General features: G+C 39.8%; 1 protein-coding gene across 1 annotated transcript; it reads left to right on the forward strand.

The window, feature by feature from the left end:
- The first annotated feature begins 14,848 nt into the window (after window positions 1-14,848).
- Window positions 14,849-15,550, forward strand: LOC126154322 (craniofacial development protein 2-like). The gene has a single exon (XM_049916188.1). The coding sequence runs from the start codon at window positions 14,849-14,851 to the stop codon at window positions 15,548-15,550; it is 702 nt and encodes a 233-aa protein (XP_049772145.1).
- Window positions 15,551-26,374: the final 10,824 nt, after the last annotated feature.

The following is a 26,374-nucleotide window of genomic DNA, read 5'->3' on the forward strand; positions in this document are numbered from 1 at the left end:
AACATTTGTCTTACTGCCGTTGGCTGGACCTATAATAATCACTGTATATTATCGGGTAAGAATAACTCTTTCTTCTTTTTCTTTCGGTCCTCTTCCACACCACCAGAGGATCAGTCACTTACAACAAAGACATGATGCTTCACCCACACTGTCATGATACCGATTACATCATGTTCTGGAATACAGTGGGCGCTTGTAGAAAAATGAACACTTGTAGTAGTAGTAGTAATAATAATAATATGTGAAGCCACTATAGCGCATTCATCTTACCGACTGAGCCACTGACGCTGCATCTACATTGTATAATGACAGGTTAGTTAAATAAGAAAAACAACAAAGATTTGTGATAACATTTTTTTGTTTACACATCAGTAATGGTATTCGTAAATAAAAATTCACTGGTTCACTCTTCACAATAGTACAGTATTTTGTAAAAAAAGATCCCTTCCTGGCAGATGAAAACTGTGTGCCAGACCGAGACTCGAACTCGGGAACTTTGCCTTTCGTGGGCAAGTGCTCTACCATCTGAGCTACCCAAGCACAACTCACGGCCCGCACTCGTAGCTTCAGTTCTGCCAATACCTCGTCTCCTACCTTCCAAACTTCACAGAAGCTCTCCTGCGAACCTTGCAAAACTAGCACTCCTGGAAGAAAGGATATTGGTCTCTTGTATGCACAGAATTCAGTATGTATTTCTCTCAAACTGGTGGGTGTTCCTTTAGCTTCATATTTTGACACTGTGTTGATACTGTGAGCTAAGTCATCTGCATGCACACTGTATGTATAGAGATAGCTCACAACGTCTTTAGTCACAGTTAGGACACATAGGAGCCCACAGTTCAGTCTATCCAACATGAGGAATAGCATCATCCTCATGCCAAACAAGTTTGTAATGGTGGGGTGTTCAAGGCAAATGGATCGACCTCCAGATCTCACCATGAGTGTTACGCTGTCGTACAGTGATGTTATAGATACCATTAGGCCAGCACAGTTAATGTTCAGAGAGATGGAGAATACATTAAGGTCAACTGCTGACTGATGCAGAGTTCTGTATTATACAGTTCATCCCATTCCAACTCCGTAGATCATACTTTAACACTGTTCGATGCATTTTCAGCCTCTAGCACAACATACCAGTCACTCCACCGATGCTTCTAAACCAATATTTAAGCACTCTGAACCGCTAGCTGTTAAATTATAAGTTGATGTGAAAAGCAGTAGAGCACTGGGAGGAATTGGCAGCATCTCACGTACCACATCAACACTCTGTCCTTGCAGTAACACTGGCATGTTCTGGGATGGTGCATATGTTGAAGACTAGTACTGACCTGCACCATGTGGTGTAAGGCATCCAGTACAGTTCCTCTGAGAGTCAAAGACTGGTTGGGTGTCTTCACTACACAAATCACTAAGTTGGATGGACAATAGAAGCTCGCCACTGCTGGCCCTGATGTTCCAGAGGTCACTGTAGGTCCCAAGGGTTGGTGATGGCTGCTGCTGCCCCGGGCATGCCAAAGGTCACTGCCAGCTGGAGACCGCTGCTGGTCCAGACGTGCTAGAAGTCGCTGCTTTTCTGGACACTCTGCATGTTACTGAACAAAGAAGAGGAAACAATAAGCATCCGCAGACAAAGAAATGGAGTTGAACAAAGAAATGGAACTAGACAAAGAAGAGGAAGAACTACTATGAGTGATAATCGTAGCAAAGACATGTAATGAGTACTTACTTTTATGTTTCTTCTACAGTGCAGAGGTGGATGAGGATCTCTGATGCTGTTTACACTTTATGGTTCTTCCACTGACTGACTGCGAGTGAGAGTGCGTCTGTCTTATATACACCAATGTCACAATCACGTGACCAGGTGTAGTTTTCCCACATTCCTACTGACTCAGATGGGAGAAGGGTTCCTATTGGTGTCCAAGGGAAGTGGTAGGGGAGGAGAAACCTGTTTCAAGCGTCCTTTGTGGCAGTTTTGTGAACAACCTCAGTCCACGCCCATACACCAAAGTGAACACGTTTGGTTCATTCTGTCTGGTATAGCGGGACAGGACAAAGTTGTCTTCTGCACTGTGGATTGACAGGCCATTTGAAAAACACGAACAGCTCCAACATAGGCCGCAGTCTCTATGAGTTGCGAAGTGCATCTTCAGCCCATGCTGCTGCTGAAAAAGTGTTCACTCCATGCTCAGCCATTATCTCCTCCTTCCATTTCTCATGTGGGAGGCTATGGAAGCAGTCTTCAACTGTATGCTTACAGGTAATAAACTCCTCTCTGTCCAGAACCAACTTCTCAGTTGAACACATTACGACAGTACTTTCCTAGGAGGACACTACATACTAAGACTCTCCAGTAAAATGATTCCAGACTGAGCTAAAACATACAGCAAAATGCATACCACAGCACAACATCGCCCTTTTTTTTCGTCATCACACGAGTGCTCCATAGTGAGTCCTTTCTGCCCAACAGCGCAACACAGATGGATCAGTTTAAGGGTGGGTGCCAACTGGAACACTGTTGCCACTTGTTGGCGGCATATGGAACTAGAGCCACAGTAGGGGCCTGACGTGTGTGGCATGCAGATGCACATGCCTCCTGCCTCAACAACAGGCACATGTGCATGTAACCCAAAATAGCAGCTAATAAACCACACTTCACTCCACTTCTCGATGCTTACAGTTATTATGTCATGGGAAGTGGGGCAGTAGGTGTGCAGATGTGAGCTTCCCCCAAGTGGGGGAGCCCTATCTCAAGCAAACAGATCTAATACAAAAACTGTAAACTGAACTGAACAGTACAGTATTAGAATTGACATTCATGTCATGTCATGAGATTCTTCATCTTCAGCACTGACTGAGCTTTTATCCCACCAATTTCCATGAGGGGATTGGAGAGTGGGAGAGAGGAGGGGAGGGCGGGGGGATTTCCCACGTGGGAGACAAGTCGTTGGTTGGTTGATTTGGGGGAAGGGACCAAACAGTGAGGTCATTGGTACCATCGGATTAGGGAAGGATGGGGTAGGAAGTTGGTGATGCTCAGCAAATGACCGAAGCGATTTAAGGAAAACATGGAAAACTTAAATCAGAATGACCGGATGGAGTTTGAACCATCATCCTCACGAATGCGAGTCCAGTGTGCTAACCACAACGCCACCTCGATCAGTGGGGACAGGTGGTTCAAACTGAGCAAGTGCCCCTTTACCAGATGGTTGGGAGGGCAGGAGAGGGAGGGAGGGTGGGGGTTTCTCAGAAGGACTGATTACCAACAGGAGGTCATAAATCAACTCTCAGGCGGTCGTAAATCAATTGTCAGAACGACAGGTTAAGGGGAAGAGAAGAGAGAACGGTTCAGTTGATCAATTCAATTAATTATCGTATCAATTTGATACCAAAAGTGTACCAAGATCCTTACTACTAAGATAGACCTTTTCAGCTAGTAGTTGTAATTTGCTCTGTCATGACAGAGTTTGTTTAGGGTAACTGGGTGCTTATGTAATTTTTTAATGTTCTTTACTGAAGATGGATGGATATTTGGGAGGAAAACGTTCTTAATTGTGTTTCCTGTACTCTAAATCCCAGCATTCATCTTACAGCTGAGAGAAAAATCTCCTGGTAGAAAAAATTGAAGCTAGGATTGGTTGCCTGATGTTCTGGCTTGTGTGTCTTCTTATCTCACTAGTCTTAATATTTTAACATAGTGATCTTGAAAAAGTTTGTTTATGTAGAGAAATTTTTCCTATTCTGTAGAAATTGAAATCTTGAAAATTTAGTCTACCGTATGTAGAAAATGTTTGTCTCCCCCTGTAGAAATTGATTTAAGTACTATCGCTCATTCAGTTATTCTATATCAAATTGCTATATCATCCGAAATTCTTGTTGGTATTTTGGCTTGTAGACGATCTCGTTAATTTCTTTGTTGTCCAGAGGACTCTGTTGAAGTGAATCTGGTACTGCTTCGAGAATGATATAGGGAGGGAAAGCGTATTTGAATATCGGAAAGCTAAACGTTCTAGAATCATGCAGCAGAAGTGGTGTGGTGGATCCGAATCTAGTGATTTGTTCTTTTTTGTGTCTACCATGGTTTTCGTCTTGCGTCGATGATGGTTCGCTCGCTGAAAAACACTCGCTACATATGCCAGGTGTGTAGGCAGTGTAAGCAGCTTAGCTGCTGTTCCTGCATTGGCCTAAACTGGTGACTATGCGGCCTATCGAGAGGTTCGAATTGGCCTCTGTGAGCGCCTCTGGCTTAAGAGACACTCTGTGTGGCGTCATCGGTACTGCAGGAGAAGCTACTCCCGCAGTGAGTTATTGATAAATGCATTCACTCAAAATTAAATTTTTGGTATTCTTTGGTATATTTTCTTTTCAGTGTTTCTTTCTTGCAATCTGGGTACAGGCTACAATGTTCTTGAACAAAACGCAATACAAATTCCTTTTCCTCCTCATCTACATTTCAGCAAAGTCATTAACAGTTATTACTCCTTGACTATCCTTTCGGCATATTTTAGTGCCTAAATATAAAGTGCTTCTCGTCCACGTCGAAGGTCATTCTCGAATAAAACTAGTGATCATAATCTTCAGGCAAGAGAACAGATCAACTGCTCTTGCTTGACACGAAGTCGGGTAATATTTCTCTGAAACGAAGATGAGAGTGAATTAGGAGATTTAATTAATAATCAGAATAATATTAACCTTACCATAAAATGGTCTATCCTTCTCCACAAAAAGGCATACATCTTTTTTCCATTTCCAGATTCTCTCTCTCCAAGTGTGCTGCCCTTTTGATATTGGTTTTTATGTCCTCTTCATCATCAAAGAGATATCTGTTGGGATAAATACCACACATGATGACTAAGTTTTTCCTTAGGGGTGCTTTTGAAATGGTGGAATATATCCTTTCATACGATTTCAGATCTTTTAAGAAGCAGAGATCCAGAAGAGAAGGTTTTACAGGTCCACTGCAACTGAAGCTACAGTTTGACATATGTTGTTGCTGTGGTCTTCAGCCCAGAAGCTGGTTTGATGCAGCTCTCCATGTTACTCTATCCTGTGCAAGCCTCTTCATCTCCCAGTACCTACTGCAACCTACATCCTTCTGTATCTGTTTAGTGTATTCATCTCTTGGTCTCCCTCTACGATTTTTACCCTCCACACTGCCCTCCAACACTAAACTGGTGACCCCTTGATGCCTCAGAATATGTCCTACCATTGATTCCTTCTTCTAGTCATGTGGTGCCACAGACTTCTGTGTTCCCCCATTCTATTCAGTACCTCATCATTACTTACTTGATAGACCCATCTAATCTTCAGCATTCTTCTGTAGCACCACATTCCAAAACCTTCTATTCTCTTCTTGTCTGAACTATTTATCAACCATGTTTCACTTCCATGCATGGCTACACTCCATTCAAAAACTTTCGGAAAATATTTCCTGACACTCAAATCTACATCCAAAGTTAACAAAATTCTCTTCTTCAGAAACGCTTTTCTTGCAATTGCCAGTCTACATTTTAAATCGTCTCTATTTCGACCATCATCAGTTATTTTGCTGCCCAAATAGCAAAACACATCTACTATTTTAAGTGTCTCATTCCTAATCTAGCCGGTCGTAGTGGCCGTGCGGTTCTAGGCACTACAGTCTGGAGCCGAGCGACCGCTCCGGTCGCAGGTTCGAATCCTGCCTCGGGCATGGATGTGTGTGCTGTCCTTAGGTTAGTTAGGTTTCATTAGTTCTAAGTTCTAGGAGACTGATGACCTCAGAAGTTAAGTCGCATAGTGCTCAGAGCCATTTTAGAACCTAATCTAATTCCCTCAGTATCACCTGATATGATTCTAATACATTCCATTATCCTCGTTTTGCTTTAGTTGGTGTTCATCTTATAGCCTCCATTCAACTGTTCTTCCTGGCCCTTTGCTGTCACTGACCTAATTAAAATCTCATCGGCCAAAGTCAAAGTTTTTATTTCTCCTCGCTGGACTTCATTTCCTACTCCAAATTTTCCTTTTCTGCCATTCAATGTACACACAAAATAACATTGTAGAGAGGCTACAACTCTCTCTCACTCCCTTCTCCTTCCCTTTCATGCCCCTCTACTACTATAACTGCCGTTTGGTTTCTGTACAAGTTGAAAATAGCCTTCTGCTCCCTATATTTTATTCCTGCAACATTTAAAATTTCAAAAGGGCATACCAGTCAATATTGTCAAAAGTTTTTTTAAGTTTATAAGTGCTACAAACGAAGGTTAGCCTTTCCTTAAGCTGTCCTCTAAGAGAAGTCAGAGGGTCTGTATTGTTTCGTGCCATTCTACATTTCTCTGGAATTAAAACTGACTTTCCCTCATGTTGGCTTCTACCAGTTTTTCCATCCTTACGTAAGGAATTTGTTTTAGTATTTTGCAACCATGACTTATGAAACTGATAGTACGGTATTATTTGCACTTGTCAGCATCTGTTTTCTTTGCAACTGGAATTATGACAATCTTCTTGAAGTGTGAAGGTATTTCGGCTGTCTCGTACATGTTCAACACCAGATGAAATAGTTCTGTTATAGCTGGCTCCCCGAAGGCTACAAGGACTTCTGATGGAATGTCGTCTACTCTCAGGGCATTGTTTCGACTTGGGCTTTCAGTGTTCTCTCAAATTCTTCTCGCAGTATCATATCTCCCAGTTCATCTTCCTCTACGTCCTCTTCTGTTTCTATAATATTGTCTTCATGTTCATTTCTTTTGTCGTTTTATGTATTTGATCCTCTGTTGCGTTCACTGTTTTATCTCTGTAAACTAAACTTAGGTTTTCTACTGTATATCTTTCCCCTCTTCTAGTAAATTGTTGCCTAATGCAGCCTCTGAAACTATCAATAACATCTGGTTCTTTCAGTTTACCCATGCCCTTCATTTTCTAACTTTTTACAATTTCTTCAGTTTTATTCTACAGTTTATAATCAATAATTTGGTGCCAGGCCCCACATCTGCCTCTAGAAATGTCTTACAATTTAAAATCTGGTTCCGAAATCTTTACTGTATTATTAGATGTTCAGTCTGAAACCTTCTAGTGTCTGCAGGTCTCTTGCGAGTATACGGTCTTCTTTCATGATCGTTAAACCAAATGTTAACGATGATTAAATTATGTTCTGTGCAAAATTCCAGCAGATGACTTACCATTTCAGTCCATTACCCCCGCCCCCCCCTCGTCCACATTTGCATACTATTTTTTCTTCTCTTCCTTTTCCTCCTATCGAATTCAAGTCCATCGTCACACTTATATTTCCGTCCCCCTTAACTATCTAAGTAATATCTTTTAACCCATCACACATTTCTACAGTCTGTTCTTCATCTATGGAGATAGTAGGCATATAAATTTGCACTACTGTGGTAGATGTGGACTTAATGTCTATCTTGCTTATGATAATTTGTTCACTATGCTGTTTATTGTCCACATTCCTATTTTCGTATTCATTATTAAACCTACACCTCTATTACCTGTATTTGATTAAGTATTTATGGCCCAATATTCACATGACCAGAAGTCCTTTCCCTGGTGCCACCAAATATCCCTAACTCCCTCTATATCTAATTTCAACGTATCCATTTCTCTTTTTAAATTCACTAACCTAGCTGCCCAGTTGTGGGCTCTAATGTTCCCTGCTCTTATCTGAAGAATTTCAGTTTTTTCCCCTGATAATGACATTCTCCTGAGCAGTCCTCAGTTGGAGATCTGAATGAGGACTATTTCATCTCCAGAATATTTTACCCAAGAGGATGTTATTTCCATTTAACCAGACAGTAGAGCTGCATGTCCTTGGGAAAAATTGTGGCTTTAGTTTCTCTTTGCCTACAGCTGTTCACTGTACCAGCACAGCAAGGTCATTTTTGTTGATGTTACAAGACCAGATCAGTCAATCATCCAGACTGTAACCCCTGTACTGAAAAGGTTGCTACCCTCTTCAAGAAATTTGTCTGGCCTCTCAACAGATACCCCTTCACTGTGGTTGCACATATGTTATGACTATCTGTATCACTGAGACATGCAAGCCTCCTCACCAATGGCAAAGACCATGGTTCATGTCAGGGGGGAGAGGGGGGGCGTTAACAAAGGGACATTGCTCAATACATTTTTATTTTCAATGGGTAGTTCATGTTGTGTTCTTAGCGAAACATTTTTAAGCAATAATCTTGATTGATGCATTGCTCCAGGAAGGCATATTATCAGTTTTTCTGAAGACTCTTCCCAAAACTATTACACAGAACTCTATGAGTTCACAGTGATTACCTCCCAAAGGTGGTTTATCTAATTCGCATGTATAAAAGTCTAACATCTCTTTAATTTCTGACTTATTAAAATGAAATCGACAATATTTTTGTCAGTTTGAAAATTACTGACATTGATACTTTCTCAGTTTTCCGTAAACTGCTTAAAAACTATTATGTCAGGACTACTTGTTACACCATGTACTTTACATTCAAAAATGATTTTTGGTTTAAGTTCATATATGTGATCTGGCATTGGAAATACAACTTCCTGTCCAATTTGTGGTCAAGTAAGGTGCATACAACATTAAGACAGCCAGTCTTTGAAGCAGCTATGTCGCTACAGAGAATTTTCATGTTCTGTTCAATACCTCAGTTCCTCAACGCATTCCAGACCTCGCTTGCTTGTTCTTTAACAGAATCATTCTGCTATTTTGGAAGACCAATGAGCTCTTCACTATCCCCAAATGTAACAATGATTGGAGGTCTTTCTTTCTTTTTAATGCTGGCAGGAGTTTACGATTCTATCCCAATGAACAATTATATGAGAAGAGGAATTTATTAATACAGAGTTCTTCAGTATTGTGACCAAGTTCCTCAGCTGTTGCTTGAAGAATATACATAGAATCTATTTACACTCAACTTTCATCTATGCCAGGCAGCTGCTGATTTGCAGTAATAAAATCTTTCGTACCTCGCTTTTCAACATTCTCCAATGAACTGCTCTCAGACATATATCCTAAAACAAGTTGTCTTCTTTGTTTCTCGAGCTCCTTTTTCCATAACTGAACGTTTTATAGATTAAATACCTTCTTTTGCAACTGCAATGAAAGTCTTGTTAAGACCAAATGCGTTTGGCTTTATTCTGAAGCAACTTCAGTTATCACTGAACAACATGGTTGTTTTCTGTGTCGATTTTGTTTTGGTTCAAATAGCTCTGAGCACTATGGGACTTAACATCTGAGGTCATCAATCCCCTAGTACTTAGAACTACTTAAACGTAACTAACCTAAGGACATCACTTACATCCATGCCCGAGGCAGGATTCGAACCTGCGATTGTAGCAGTTGCGCGGTTCAAGACTGAAGTGCTTAGAACCTCTCGGCCACCGCGGCCGGCTGATTTTGTTTGTTAGGACCATGCGCAGTTTACGTTCTTCAATGTACTACTATAAAAATAATTTTTTTCCTGTCGGTACTAACAGTGTTTTGTTATTTACTTCAGCCTTCCTGTTCTTCTATTGCTATGTTTTAAAACAACAGGAAGAATGACATAAACAACAAAAAAGTAAGTTAAAGCATGCGATCTGTTTATGACCCTAGCAAACAAAATCGTAAGAGAAAAAAACCATGTCATATTGTTACATTGACCATTGAAGATGCTTTAGAACAAAGAGAAACGCATTTGGTCTTAATAAGACTTCCATTACAGTTGCAAAAGAAGATATTTAACCTATAAAACTTGTATTATCTAACAACTCGCCATGACCAACGTCACTTCCATGTTGTTGTTGTTATTGTTGTTGTTGTGGTCTTCAGTCCTGAGACTGGTTTGATGCAGCTCTCCATGCTACTCTATCCTGTGCAAGCTTCTTCATCTCCCAGTACCTACTGCAACCTACATCCTTCTGAATCTGCTTAGTGTTTTCATCTCTTGGTCTCTCTCTACGATTTTTACCCTCCACGCTGCCCTCCAATGCTAAATTTGTGATCCCTTCATGCCTCAGAACATGCCCTACCAACCGATCCCTTCTTCTAGTCAAGTTGTGCAACAAACTTCTCTTCTCCCCTATCCTCTTCAACACCTCCTCATTAGTTATGTGATCTACCCATCTAATCTTCAGCATTCTTCTGTAGCACCACATTTCGAAAGCTTCTATCGTCTTCTTGTCTAAACTACACTCCTGGAAATGGAAAAAAGAACACATTGACACCGGTGTGTCAGACCCACCATACTTGCTCCGGACACTGCGAGAGGGCTGTACAAGCAATGATCACACGCACGGCACAGCGGACACACCAGGAACCGCGGTGTTGGCCGTCGAATGGCGCTAGCTGCGCAGCATTTGTGCACCGCCGCCGTCAGTGTCAGCCAGTTTGCCGTGGCATACGGAGCTCCATCGCAGTCTTTAACACTGGTAGCATGCCGCGACAGCGTGGACGTGAACCGTATGTGCAGTTGACGGACTTTGAGCGAGGGCATATAGTGGGCATGCGGGAGGCCGGGTGGACGACCGCCAAATTGCTCAACACGTGGGGCGTGAGGTCTCCACAGTACATCGATGTTGTCGCCAGTGGTCGGCGGAAGGTGCACGTGCCCGTCGACCTGGGACCGGACTGCAGCGACGCACGGATGCACGCCAAGACCGTAGGATCCTATGCAGTGCCGTAGGGGACCGCACCGCCACTTCCCAGCAAATTAGGGACACTGTTGCTCCTGGGGTATCGGCGAGGACCATTCGCAACCGTCTCCATGAAGCTGGACTACGGTCCCGCACACCGTTAGGCCGTCTTCCGCTCACGCCCCAACATCGTGCAGCCCGCCTCCAGTGGTGTCGCGACAGGCGTGAATGGAGGGACGAATGGAGACGTGTCGTCTTCAGCGATGAGAGTCGCTTCTGCCTCGGTGCCAATGATGGTCGTATGCGTGTTTGGCGCCGTGCAGGTGAGCGCCACAATCAGGACTGCATACGACCGAGGCACACAGGGCCAACACCCGGCATCATAGTGTGGGGAGCGATCTCCTACACTGGCCATACACCACTGGTGATCGTCGAGGGGACACTGAATAGTGCACGGTACATCCAAACCGTCATCGAACCCATCGTTCTACCATTCCTAGACCGGTAAGGGAACTTGCTGTTCCAACAGGACAATGCACGTCCGCATGTATCCCGTGCCACCCAACGGGCTCTAGAAGGTGTAAGTCAACTACCCTGGCCAGCAAGATCTCCGGATCTGTCCCCCATTGAGCATGTTTGGGACTGGATGAAGCGTCGTCTCACGCGGTCTGCACGTCCAGCACGAACGCTGGTCCAACTGAGGCGCCAGGTGGAAATGACATGGCAAGCCGTTCCACAGGACTACATCCAGCATCTCTACGATCGTCTCCATGGGAGAATAGCAGCCTGCATTGCTGCGAAAGGTGGCTATACACTGTACTAGTGCCGACATTGTGCATGCTCTGTTGCCTGTGTCTATGTGCCTGTGGTTCTGTCAGTGTGATCATGTGATGTATCTGACCCCAGGAATGTGTCAATAAAGTTTCCCCTTCCTGGGACAATGAATTCACGATGTTCTTATTTCAGTTTCCAGGAGTGTATTTATCGTCCATGTTTGACTTCCATACATGGCTACACTCCATACAAATACTTTCAGTAACGACTTCCTGACACTTAAATCTATACTCGTTGTTAACAAATTCCTCTTCTTCAGAAACGCTTTCCTTCCCATTGCCAGTCTACGTTTTATATCCTCTTTACTTAGACCATCATCAGTTATTTTGCTCCCCAAATAGCAAAACTCCTTTACTACTTTAAGTGTCCCCTTTCCTAATCTAATACCCTCAGCATCACCCAACTTAATTCGACTACATTCCATTATCCTCGTTTCACTTCCATTTGAACTTGAAAATGCCTTATCTGAGTCTTCAAATGAAGAACAAGGAAGTACAGCAGATGATCTAGAACTAAATGTTGTTCACATTTGTTTTTATTGCCTTTTCTCTTCTTCCATTCTCCCTGCCTCACACTATCAAATAAGTTAAAATTATTTGTAAATTTCTCAGCCTTAATCACCGTTTGGCAGTTTTTTTACGTTCTTCTCCAACTTTCTCCATTCCAAATGCAAATTAATAAATTTCTTGAACCACATTGAACAGTTCTTGTTGGTATTCCTGCTTTCTCCCAAAATATAGCACTTTCACTAATGGTTGGTTGTAAAATAAAAGCTCCAGTTCTCGTAAATCTGAAAGTAATTTGTGTATAGATATCTGGTGTTTTATACCTCCTATAAAAACACACGTCACATGGCACTGCATAATTGATGTGAGATCTTAGGTAGCGACTGGAAAATACGTGTGAAATGACAGGTAACAAATAAACAACTGACTGCTCTGCATGTGCTCATACTAATTAGCTGAGGTGATGTCAGTGCGACATCTGTGAACAATATGAAAGATCATGTTCTTCATGCTAATTCGCGCTCAGGTCAGCACAAATTATAGTGCTTTGATTGCAACAAGATATTTCTATTGTACATGCATGGTGCCTCTCCGAAATCTTGCCTGCGACTGTGTAGATAGCTAGCATCAGTTCCTGCACCTGCCTGCTCATGGCATGTTCCTGATTGCCCATTTTAATCAGCGAACGACAGATAACGTTAAACAAAATTCTAAGTAAAATTTGTCACTGTTATCTTTGAAGTCTCATTATTAATACCAATTAGTAATCGAAACAGAGGATCTGCCACAATGTTTTCTCTCACAGGTTGGTACCTTACCTCAAAATTATACTCCCATAACAATAATGCCCATCTAGCGAGCCTCTCCTAAGTTAACCTACAATCCTGTAGGAACGACCAGGCTGTATTGTCTTTCTATCAGTCAGATAGTTCCTCTAAATTTCCCAAAACCCCACACAATGGCTAAAGCTACTTTGTTTCATCACTGAGTACTGTTGTACCATTTGTTCAGTATTCAGCTCGCAACATTGGTCATCTTTCTTCACATTCAACTGGAGTCTACTATTTAGAACATTTCTCCTGCAATTCCATGGTCTGAAATATCTGTGGTAGGACACATATCCTTAGACAAATCTGGGTGAGATAACTTTATCCACTCACATAAACTTTCCTTTATTCTCTGAACTTCTTGTTTACATTGTTCAGTCCAAGCCCATGGGTCGGTTTTCTTGTCAAGCCTAAGAATGCTTGTGCATTCATTGCCTGATTATTTCCAAAATTTCTATAAAAATTGTATAACCAGATAAATGTGTTAATCTGTTTCTTATTTTTGATGGTCCCAGTGCATCCTTTACTGCCTGTATCTTTTTTGGATTTGGCCTAGTGCCATCTGCCATAATAATGTGCCCCATAAACGTAATTTCTTCTCATGCAAATCCTGGTTCCTTAATATCAACTCTGATGCCATTACCAGAGAATGCTTCTAACACTATATCAAAAACTTTTGTTATGTTCTTTCCAACTTTTGGCTGGTAATAGCATGTCATCTACATAACTCTTGATAATAGTTTCTCTCCTAATATACTGTCCAAGATACACACAAAGACTAACACAAAAGCAGTTAGGCCAAATGTTGTCATGTTAAAATGATAACATCGACCTGTCCAAACAAATGCTATGTACTTTCTACATTCTTCAGCTACAGTTATCTGCCAAAAGCTGACTCCAAGATGAGTAATAGTCATTATTTGAATGTTATTAAACTTCTGGATTAATTCCTGCAATATGTCTGGCCTGACCATTCATCAAATGATTATTTTATTTACTACTAAGAAGCATTTTATCTATGGCCTCCTGTCTTGCTTTAGATATTACATATGACTATAATTTGAAAGAGCTATGCTTTCTCACCCCAAACCAGTAAACCTAGTCCTACATTAGATCAGATATATCCGGAAATACTTTGACATGTTTCCTGATGCTTTGTTTCTGTCGTATCCTTTACTTTCCAACTGCAATAACCTGTCATTAATTATGTCATCAATAATTTTCTGGGACACTATGAAATTTAACTTCAATCTGCATACTTCAAACCCACTGTCCTCATCTACATTATCAAAATAAACATCTTCTTCATCATGCATGGTACAATTTGATTCATCTCTACAACCTGCATCTCTGCTATCTACAACTTTCATTATTCCAGTACCACTTTTATCAGGGTAAACACTAACTTTGTCTTCTAATATCTTAACTCTTTACTCTGTGGGATCACACTTCCTATGAATAGACATCTACCTTCCTCATCACCTATCTTTATTTTTACAACACCTCTCACAAAATGTGCAATAGCACAAGTTTTCATTAACAAATTCATTCTCAAAATTAATTCTATATATAATCTGGATCCCGTGTGGAGTTTGCTGGTCTCCTATCGGGCGCCTCCCCGGGTGGTGCATAGGGGAATTCTCACCAGATATGGTGGGTACCAGGGAAATAAAATACCCAGGGTGGACCAAAACTAGCAACTGCTGCCTTGTAGTATGATATTGGCTTATCAAAGGCTAAAGGAAGAAAACCTTGAGTAAAAATTACTTGGTCCTCCAGGTTGGGGGTTGTGCAGTGGGCCAGCTCCTCACTCACATAAAAACATAAAAATGCTAAAAAACCTAATAATAAGCCTCAGAAAAATTGGATCTTTGTACGACGAACTGGCGATGAGAAACGGAAAATGACGTTTGGATGCTGGAATGTATTTCCACTAAAAGAAATTTACTACCTGCAGAACATGACATGTTCAACATGGATGTTGTTGTACTCTCTGAAACAAAGAAGAAAGGCCAATGAGTAGGAGAACTGGATAATTATGTACATATCTGGAAAGGAGTATCAAAAGCAGTAAGAGCCAAAGCAGGAGTCTCCTTTATGATAAAGAAATCATGGAAAGAAAGAATCACAAAATGGACATTCATCAATCAACGTATTATAACTGATGAAATGACATTATTTGCTAGGGAAGTTGTGATTATTGGCATATATGCACCCACGAACGACACAAAAGATAAGGAGAAAGATACATTCTGGGCTACCCTCAGGGAGACTATTGAAAAAATCCCAAGAAGAAAAGAGCTGATTATCATGGGAGATCTGAATGGAAGGGTAGCAATTAGAGAATCCTGTAGAATAGTAGGAAAACATGGAGAGGAGGAATATAATGACAATGGGGAACGATTGATTGCAATTTGTAAACAATTCGACCTAAAAATTACCAACACATTTTTCAAACATAAGGACATCAATAAATATACTTGGCAACAGAACACTAAAGAACTTCGTTCTATAATAGATTATATTATCATTAGGCAAACAAGTAGTTTCAAGGCAGTAGACGTCAGATCTTATAGAGGAGCCCAGTGTGGATCAGACCACTATCTAGTAAAAATGAAGTCTTTTGGGCCATGGAAGACTGCAAGGAATGATACAAGTAACATAAATAAAACGAACCAGACTGAGAAAGATGAAAATTTACCTTTTAATATTGACAGCCTACAAGACGAAAGTATCAGAACACTCTTTGTGGGCAGGATGGAAAGGAAACTGGTTGAACCATTTGAAGGAGGTACATAGGAAATATATGACTATATAAAAACTAATGTGAAAATCATAGCAACAGAGGTGTTGGGTAAAAAAGATAGCAACCACAACCGTGCAGCAGAGTGGTGGTCAGAGGAACTAGAGGTCCTCGTTAGAGAAAAACGAAATGCGTTCCTTCAGTGATTGAATGATAAATCAGAAGACACAAGATCAATATACAAGAAAAAGAAGAATGAAGTGATGAAAAAAATAAGGATGACAAAAAACGAAGCATGGAAAAGAACATGTATCAAGGTGAATAGCACATTAGGATTTGGGAGAGCAAAAGAAGCATGGTCGCCATTAAAAGGGCTTCAACAGGATACAAAAAGCAAAACTAATGTCCAACTGATAACACAAAAGGAATGGGAAGAGTATTTCAAAAAATTATTAAATGTGGACAGAGAAGAATATCTAGAAGAAGGAACAGTGGAAGAAAATGGACATGAAGATGATGAGATCCAGATTTTAGAAAGTGAAGTACTTCAGGCATTGAGAACAGGAAAGAATGGTAAACCACTGGGACCAAGCAATATCAATCTGGAGTGTCTGAAATATGGTGGTGACAAAATTGTGAAACTGATAACATAGCTCTTCAACAAAATGATACATGGAGATTCAATACCCAACGAGACCGAAGCTAGGTTACATTAATACAATATTTAAGAAAGGGGATCGCAAAATTTGTTCAAACTATTGAGGAATTTGTGTTACAAACACATTAATGAGAATTTTAGCGAAAGTAATTAAAAACAAACTGCAAAAAAATTTTAGAACCCAAGAAGAACAATGTGGATTGGGAAATCATGTGTAGACCGTATTTTCACATTACGACCGATTTTGGAGAAACATAGGGAAAAATCAAAAAATATAGGATTAATTTTCATAGATCTAGAAAAAGCGTATGATACTGTTCCAAGACAATTACTTTGGAGAGCACTACATATGGCAAACATAAACCCTTCCATGATTAAAGTAATACAACTGATGTATAAAGATAACATTTGCCAAGTGAAAGTTGGTAATAAACTTTCACAGTAATTTAGAACAAGCAGAGGCCTTTTACAGGGCTGTCCCATGTCACCATCATTATTTAAAATCTCTATAGATATTAGCCTTACAACATGGTCTCGTAAATGTAATAGTATGGGATTAGAAATAAGAGATGGAGTTTACCTACATCATTTATTGTTTGCTTATGATCAAGTAGTTGTAGCACAAGATGGGTAGGATGCTAACTATATGTGCAATCAACTAGCAGTAGCATATAAAACTTGGGGTTTAAAGATTAATTGCCAAAAAACAGAATACTTGACTAATGATTCAGATGAGCTATACATTGAAGGAAAGAAAATCAAAAAGATAAACACTTTCTGTTATTTGTGATCCATTTTAGAAATCGAGGGAAAATCAGAGTCAGAAATCAATAAAAGTATTAGTAGCAGACAAAGGGTCATTGGGATGCTTAACTCAGTCTTATGGAGCAGGAATGTAATGAGCAGAAGTAAAAAATTAATATAAAAATCCACATTGGAGAGTGTGGTTCTGTATGGAACAGAGACCTGGACAATTAACACGAAGCACATTAAAAAATTACAAGCTCTAGAGATGGACTTATGGAGAAGATCGGCAAGAATCTCCAGGAAAGAAAAGATAAGGAACACCGAAATAATAAGGAGAATGGAAATAAAAGAAAGAATATATGACGTAATGGATAGGAAGAAATTACAGTGATACGGGCATGTACGAGGAATGGAGAAAACCAGAATACCAAAATTGATACTGGAGTGGGAACCAGAGGGGAGAAGAAGAAGAGGACGACCTATTACCACCTGGCTCCAAAATGTACAGCACACAATGAGGAGAATGGGCGCAGAGGAAGAGGACACACAAGATCGAAACACCTGGAGGAATATTTTGAAAATATAGTTTAAGAACATTTATTGTTTGTATTGTAATTTCCAAGTAAATTAGTATGTTGGAGATAAGCCTCTGTAATGAGGAAAAGCTCAAAATAAAAAAAAATATAGTCTGGATACATTCACATTAAATGTTCTATCTTGAATCTCAGTAAAGCTTTGTTCCTTATTAACTTACTCCTTGCACCAATGGCTTCAATAATTCTTACCGCTTGCACTGGCGGTCTTGAAATATTATTCCAATCATTTATTTTTAAATATATGTTCTCATTCACAAATGTTGCTTCGTGAATGAAGAACCACTTATATTTCTGTACCAAAGAATTGTACCTTCAGTGTGAGCTGATCACTTTCGTGTACTTCCTTTCCCTCTGCAGATATCAGGTCTTGCTTAACAACATCCATTTCATTATATCCCAAACAGTTAATATTGCCTGACCTTCCTTCAAATTCAATTCTCAGCTGAACTTCATGAGTACTCCTAATTAGTTTTCCTGCAGTGGCCTGACTGTCTCCCTCATAATTATCATTTATTTTCTCTGGTCTCATTCTTTCCTCCTCATTTCTCATTGCTCTTTACTTATGTTCCTAATTATTATGATAATCTCCACAATTCCCTTAATTCTTCTTCCCTGTTACCTTACTTCTCAACCCTTCCATGTGTTGATGGATACCAGACAGCGAATCCTGCTGTTCAAGAGCATGCAAAATACTATCAACATTGTCTTTCAGAATTTCCAGTAATATGTCTTGTACATTTGCAGGCAATTTACATAAGAGAACTGAAACTAGATCCCTTTCCTTCAATGGATAGTGTAAGTATAAATACCTTTCCCAGTAATTTTGATTGAATTTTGTATAAGTGTCACACCCACTGTCAACAAAATTTCTTCTCACGAAAGTATCACTACTCATATTGTTTTGTGCACTGTTTGACCAATAATGGATAAAGGAAGCATTAATAAATTCATTGTATGTTTTACAAGACGACATTCTCATTTCCTATGACAGTGCACTGCCTTCCAGTCTCTTAATAATGTGGCCAATTTTCTTTCTAACAACTTATGATTTAGATAAAGTTTTGTCAGATTGTTTCACAAATGCAATAGGAAGAATTGAGCCCTTTGTTGAAAACTGACGGAACTTGCGCAGTCACAAGACTCTGTTATCACTGTTTCACAACTAATTATTCCTATTTGGTTTCTTTGCTGTAAATATGAAGCCTCAAGTCGTTCCTTAATATTGTTTTCAACTTAAGCGACATATTCATTTCATGCCTGCTTGTTAACATCGATATTGCCTGTTACCGATTTTTCAGTTTCATTATTTTTACAAAATTGGTTTGGTATGACACTGAGATTTGACACAAACTGTCTTACAAGTATTCCCACATACCTTTTGTTCTACCTCTCTAATTTCTGATTAAATATGTGTCATTTTGTTATGACACTATCTAGCGATGTTATCTGATTTAGGTACTGGGTTCTCAACATGGGATGTATTAGCTCATTAATCTGACAATAGCGTTCCTGGATTTTATTCTCATTACTACTTATTCTTTTTGACAGTTACCCTTCCGTTTTCTCCAGCGATTTACTAAGATGATATTCGGCTTTCTATTTTCTTTTACAAACATATTTTTTACGCCTCTCCTTTCAAAATCGTGCACTGATGGAAAAAAAATTGCAATGGCAAAATGTAATTAATGTAGAGGAATGAAATTTTGGGAGTACATCTGTCTTGATAACATATTTAAATGATAAACATTGCAAGATCACAGGTTAATGCAAGTTCGAGATAAGCCATTGAGAATGTGAAATACCAGTACATTAATAACTGGCGTAACCACCAGAATGTTGAATACAACCAAGCAAATGTGTTTGCATTATGTTGGACAGGTGGCGGATGTCAATTTATGGGATGGAGTTCCACTCCTCTTGCACTTGGTTGGTGAATAGAAGGACAGTTGAAGCTGTTTGTGGATAAGGCTGGAGTTGATGTCAATATATGGATGGTTAATGATGGTAGCAAACGACACTGGAGTTGTCATTCAATAATGTCCCATATGTTCTTCATTGAATATAGATCTGGTGATTGAGGAGACCAAGGCATCATATGAACACTCTGTAGAGCATGTTGGGTTGCAACAGTAGTATGTGGACAAATGTTATCCTGTTGAAAAAACACCTATCGTAATATTGTTAATGAATGGCAGCACAAGAGATCGAATCATCACATTGATGTACAAATCTGCATTTGGGTACATGGGATGACCACGAGAGTGCTCCTGCTGTCATACAAAATCGCACCCCCAGAGGGGGTGTGGGTCCAGGCAGGTTAGTTGCAGGCCCTCAACTGGCCTCATTCCAACCAAAACATGGCCATCACTGCTGCTGAGGCACAACCAGCTTTCATCAGAAGGTACAACAGTCCTCCACTCTGCCCACCAATCCTCCCCTGCTTGACACCATTCACGTCACAAATGGACACACAGCGGTGTTGTAGGGGCAGTGGAATCCACGGTCCAGCTCAGAGTTGTCCTTGAAGCAAACAGATTGTAACAGTTCATTGTGTCAGTGTGGTGCCAAATGCTGCTGAAATTGCTGCTACGGGTGCCATACCCAGACGTCAGAGCCTTACACCAAAGATGATGGTCTTCCCTCTCGGTAATGCCACATGGTCGTCTGGAGCCCCATCTTCTTGCGACCGTATATTCTCGTGACACTACTGCCAGCAGTCATGTACAGTGGCTACATTGCAGCCATAGCTTTCTGAAATACACAAAAGAAACATCCAGCTTCTTGCAGCCCCATTACATGACCTCATTCAAACTCAGTGAGCTGTTCATAATGGCAGCTTCGTCGCCTTAAAGGTATTCTTGACTAACAATTACTCACCACGAGCAGTCTCTAAGGTAACTAAAGATCACGTCCATTACGTCAAGCAAACCTCATTTGGTCCTCATAGTGTTGCTAATAACGCCACTCTTATTCAACTAGTGCGAACTTCGAATAGACATCTTCTTTCAGATGTAGAAACATGCCTACGAACTTTCGTTTATGTCGCACTACTCCTTCTTGGTGCTGCTGTTTCTTCCCATCAGTGTATTTAGACAGTTCAACCTTAAATTCATTTCTTACCATCTCACAAGATTTGGTCAGCTGCTCAATTCGCTCATCCGATTTATCAATCTTATTATTATTTTTGTTAATTTTATCACCAAATTTCCCATGAGAATCTTTTGACTGTTGTTTCAGTTCAAGTTATAAGTCCCTAATACATCTTTTCTGGTGTTCCAACACTAATCTCATCGTCACTGTCGACAATTCTGTTGACTCAGTTTGACTTACACTTTCACCAGCCCCTTGTTTGTCATTTGCTTTTACACTGTCCTCATCTGGTATGTTATCAAATTCACCATTTGCCTTAACAGTTTCGTCATATGCTACATTTTGAGATCGACTTAAAGGTAGTAAAGCATTACTTTCTTTACTAACTGATTCACTAATATTGTCCTAATTATTAACAATACTTCCATGGTCAAAATCTCTTCACCTTCATGTTTCATGCCTCACAAAACATTTACAATTTATTGGATATTGTTGTAGCGACTACACAGCTCTGTGGTAATTGTGTCACCAAACTTCCTTTTTTTGAAATGGCAGAGCGACGAAATGATAAAACCCATAGCCCGATATTATTAGATGATCAGTCGACGAATTTACTAAAGGCCGTTCTATGTTTCCTTAATTTTGAATGTGTTCTATCCAATTAATTACAAAATTACACTGTTTTTCGGTCAGAATATCACTGAAACCTCAAACAGCTCAGTATGCAGTTCTAATGAAAAGGAGCGTGTGTTATGTGTAAGGGCACTTCAAAAACCTTCCTTTGGGCAGTTAACAATAGCGAAGACAATTATAGCCTCTGAGAGTTCTTTGCTTGGTGGCGATGTGTGTATTTCCTACCCCAAATTCTGCACTATTAGGGGGAATTAACATATCAAAGTATTATACTCATTGACTCTGGGAGTCTCTATAGTCTTCTATGCTTATGATGCAACTCTTGGTACAAGAAGAGGGGGAGGAGGCAAGTAGGAGGGGGGATAGGTGAATCCATTCCCTTTCTCATTTCTGTAAATCCATGTTGTTCCGTTTGAGGTACGTCAGTATTTGCAGATTCAGGGAAAGACTGAATAGCCTGCGAATATGTTTCATCACACAGATAATTGTCAGCCTTGCTCCAGTTGTTTTGAGCCACTATTTCATTAACTCATTTCCTAACAAAAACGCTTTACAATTTTTGTCCGTGGCGCCCTTCATCGCAGTTTGTGCAAGATATACTGGCATTGTTACGGTGTTCCTAATATGCAGACCACCACACCGATAGCAATGATGTCGACTGCAACGTTGTATATCCATAAAGTAAATAATGTAAACATTATTTACTTCCTGCAACATACAGAGTAGCTTCAAAGTATCTGCTATTAATTTAAACACGCCACAGAAGGACTTGAGAGTCAAAAGCTAGGATGCAGATCTGCAAATTTATAAGAGAACATCATTGTTGTGGGTGGCGTCTTTCGTCTTTCATGTTACAGTGATGACATGAAGATTAGATGATATACTTTCCACAACTTATTCGTATACTTTAGAAAGTTCAGTGTAAACACCTGTAATTACTCCTTGTTTCATCATCATATTATTTGCTATCAGTCTCAAAATTCTGCTCAGATACAACCCATGTCACATAGGAAGGCGTTTCCATGCATACAGGCAGAGCGATAAGGAAGTGTAGAATCAACAAGGTCTGCGCATGCATGGCGACAGAGAAGGGGCAAAATTCGCGTTGTCAAACTCTGTTGTTGTGGACAACCATCAGGTTCATTTACCTATGGTACACTGTGGACAACAATCAGTTTCGTTTAACTATGGTACATCGTACTATTTGTTCAAATCTATGAGGGGGACTAATAAAATTTAAAACCCATTTCGATCAGTTTGATTTATTGATTCATCCTAGAAATCTTTCCAGATTGTGGGATACAGAACAGACCCACATACACACACAAACTCTCTCTCTCTCTCTCTCTCTCTCTCTCTCTCTCTCACACACACACACACACACACACACACACACATGTATATAGTAATTATTTCAGCAGATACATGAATTTTAGTTTTATCCAAAAGGTTCTTGCAGTAGCTGCACTGTCTTGTTTCAAGTCTTTTGTGTCCTAAATGATCTAGAAATTCTGCTACTGAACAGAAGCAATCATCCAATAAGAATACCCTTAGGGTTTTACAAAAGAGTAAGAATGATGATATGTCTTTTACATTATACAGAATACTATTGTAAATTTGTGTAGTGCTGTTTACTGTGGGGGTTTTATAGGCTGATGTCCTTATTGACTGAACATGAAACTTTTCCTTTTGTCTTGTGTCATCTTCATGGATATTAAAATTTTCATTTACATCTTTTAAATTATTTCTAATGTATTTACAGATTTCTAGTATACACACAAAGGGAAGAGGGATAATTGATGACTTTTGAAAGAGGGGTTTGCAAGAATCTGTTTGTCAAGCATGTTGCATTGCTCTTGCAGTTCTTTTTTGAGTTAAGATGACTGAACTAGGTGGTGAATTACCCCACAATATAATTTCGTACGGTAGAATGCTGTGGAATTGGGCAAAGTAGGTAATTTGGACAGTGCTATAACTTGCTTTGACAGAGAGTAAACGCAGACTCTAAGATATTTTATTTAGTGTTCCATTAATTTTGTTTATATGTGTGTGCCATTTGAAGTTATCTTGAAGCCATAAGCCTAAAAATGTTGTTACCAGTCGTCTACATGAAAGAAATCTTACTTCACGTCTTGACTGTACCATCCACTACTCCACAGCCGAAGCTCACGTGACATCGGAAGGGGAGAACAGATGATGCAGCCTTGTGAAAACGTCAAGTACAATTTTCTCAAAATGATGGTTGTCTAATGGCTCAAAACTGGGGATGCTACTTACGTGATGTGGAGTTTAGTGCCTCTGACTATGCTAAGTTAGTTGCAGTTGCCAGAGAATTTGTTTCAATTTTTAATTCAATTATCCACATATGAGATATTGACAATGTGGCCATGGATCCTTGGCATATGGCAGTGAATCATTATTCTTAACGTCATATGATGTATACTTCCTGCAGCAGCTGTTGTGCTTTCTAAATCCACTACACACACAGTCTAACATACACAGTCGCCACATTCACTGCTGTGAAAATTGTTACCACCTGACAGTTTGAGCGACATTATCGCCCTTAGTGGCGAGCAAGCCAACTGTAAGATTAATGTTTGTTTTTGATTGTTTTCCTACTTAATTAACGAAATATTTTTGTATTTTTATGTGCAAAGCATTAGTAAATTATCAAGAGACAATAATGATCGTGCAATAAATGTATAAACAGCCGTATCTCATTGATTCAGTGACATCGACTTATTCAGAAATAAATACTTCTCAGTATATGTATAATTGCTGCTCTCTCCACTGAAAGCAAGAATATATAAACACGTAGTTCATGCATGAGAAGCATGTATTTCTGTTGTTGTCTGTTGTTATTATGACAAGCATTTCTCCTGAAATGTAACAATTTTGCTTGGAGTCTAATGCTTCGTATGTTCCTAAACTTCACTCTTTATTCTAATAGACGTATATTCTTGTAAATGTAATTATTCTTACTTCAAAAGCAGATGTGTTGAAGATTCGTGCGTTTGTGGCTCACATATATCAACAGTTATGGAAATGGTTTCTTCTGTGATTTTAAACTGTTTTATTGCTTTTACATTTTATTATGATCCATGTGTAGTTTTCCCTACAGCTACTTTTCTGGTGACTTATTTGATTTGTTAAATAGTGAAAGTATTGTATTCCATACACGTTCCTGCGTTCCACATTTATTGATTGCATTGCAAGTGTACAGAAGAACACTTCACGCTGTTGAGTAGATATACGGCGACATTCTGCTAAATATTAGGTCTTCTACAGTTAACTGTCAATTTTTTATTCTTAAAAGAAAGCTACATTCTTCGGAAAACGTTTGTAGGTTAATGTCCCGTAATGTACCGTTTTACACCTTCAAATGCCTTTTGCAAACTAAACAAACACAAATGTAGTGTCATTTTTTAATTAGTGCCGATTTTTATGGCACTGCATACGCTTGCTCCTGTAAAAACTGTGTCACTAATCAATATAAACGATTCTATTTGCCCTCATCCGATATCGTATTCATAAGTTTCTGTCCGCTTGGAGCGCTGGAGTTGCAGTGCATAACAAAACAGCAGGATTTAGCGTGTGCTATGTGTGGAACTTTATCCATGTAAGTTTTTTCCATGACTGTTTTGCTACATTTGAATCTGTCGGCGACAGTCTTTACCTACATCATTTCACTTTCCATCATATAGTCACAAAACACCATTACTGTTATTGCTGCTGCTAGTAACATATGAACTATCTGCTTTGCCGAATCTATCGCTTGTCTTTTGTCGCAGCTTTGAATATTCTTGTTTCCGACTGACCGCTTTTTTTCCGATTGAGTCACCTTCAGCTACAGAATTATTCATTCCACTATTCGAACAAAGAATAGCACATAACCACAGGAGCACTGCCACTATATTTATCGGTGGAAATAATATTCCCTTCTTCGTATGTCCAGCTGGACATGGCGGTGAAGCAGTGTATGAAGTCGGAATATAAGTGTGTTGTGGCTTCAGCCACTGCGCACTGATCCTTGCGTAATTCAACAATATAAACCGTTTCAAATTTGTTTTCATCGTCTAACCAGACGATCTTCAGTAATCAAACTTCCATTATATGTTGTGAATCATTTAACTAGAATTAATTCGCAGATAATATGAACTGGTAATTGTCAGCTTTGGTAATTGTCAGCTTACCAAAGATGGCTGGTTGGTGTGGGGGAGCGGACCAAACGGCGAGATCATCTGTCCCATCGGATTAGGGAAGGATGGGGAAGGGACTCGGCCATGCCCTTTCGAAGGAACCATCCCGGTATTTGCCTGAAGCGATTTAGTGAAATTACAGAAAACTTAAATCAGGATGCCGGACGCGGGTCCGAACCATCGTCCTGCCGAATGCGAGCCCTGTGTGCCGGCTACTGCGTCACCTCACTCGGTTTACTAAAGATGATCCACGTTATTTTCACTACGTCTTTTTTATGAGTCCTTAAGATGAGATGTGGTTGCAGACTGATTAGTAGCACAGTCCGAGATCTAGGTCAGGTTGAAGAGTGTTAATTTGGTTGTGAGGAGGTGAGGCTAACGAATGTGAATGCCAAATAAAAACTGTGGTAACAGATTAATCTGTAGCATAGCCTACCGTTTATGTTCGCGCCATATTTAATCGGTCGATTTAAGCAGAATGCCAGTCAAACTGTGCCATTTTAGTTACTCATACTCCTTTAGGAAAAAAGTTTTCAAACCACAGAGCTGCTGAAAAATAATGACGATCAAAAGACAACATTTCAGCATCCCATCAATAAGCTTTAACCAAAGGGCGAGCAACAATTTCACTTAAGCGCAAGTGCTGACTCAACTAAACTATTCAGGCAGAATTTGCAGAATGAACAATGGGAAGGAATTTACTGAGAAAAAATAGTACATAAGTTTATTTCTTCCATATCGTTATAACGTTCTAATCCAGTATTCCTTTACAATACACCATTAAAAATATTACAAAGGCAATTTAGAGACAGGATGGCCAACATTGGAGCCAGAGTAGTTTCGCTGAGAAAAGATAGCTTTTTAATGTGGAGGAATGCCACGAGTAGTATTACAAAACTGTTCACTGTATCACAAAATGAAAAAACCCTTAGAATATGCACAAAAATTCAAAATTTC

Source organism: Schistocerca cancellata, chromosome 1 (genome assembly GCF_023864275.1).
Source record: "Schistocerca cancellata isolate TAMUIC-IGC-003103 chromosome 1, iqSchCanc2.1, whole genome shotgun sequence".
In the NCBI taxonomy this organism is placed as follows: domain Eukaryota; kingdom Metazoa; phylum Arthropoda; class Insecta; order Orthoptera; family Acrididae; genus Schistocerca; species Schistocerca cancellata.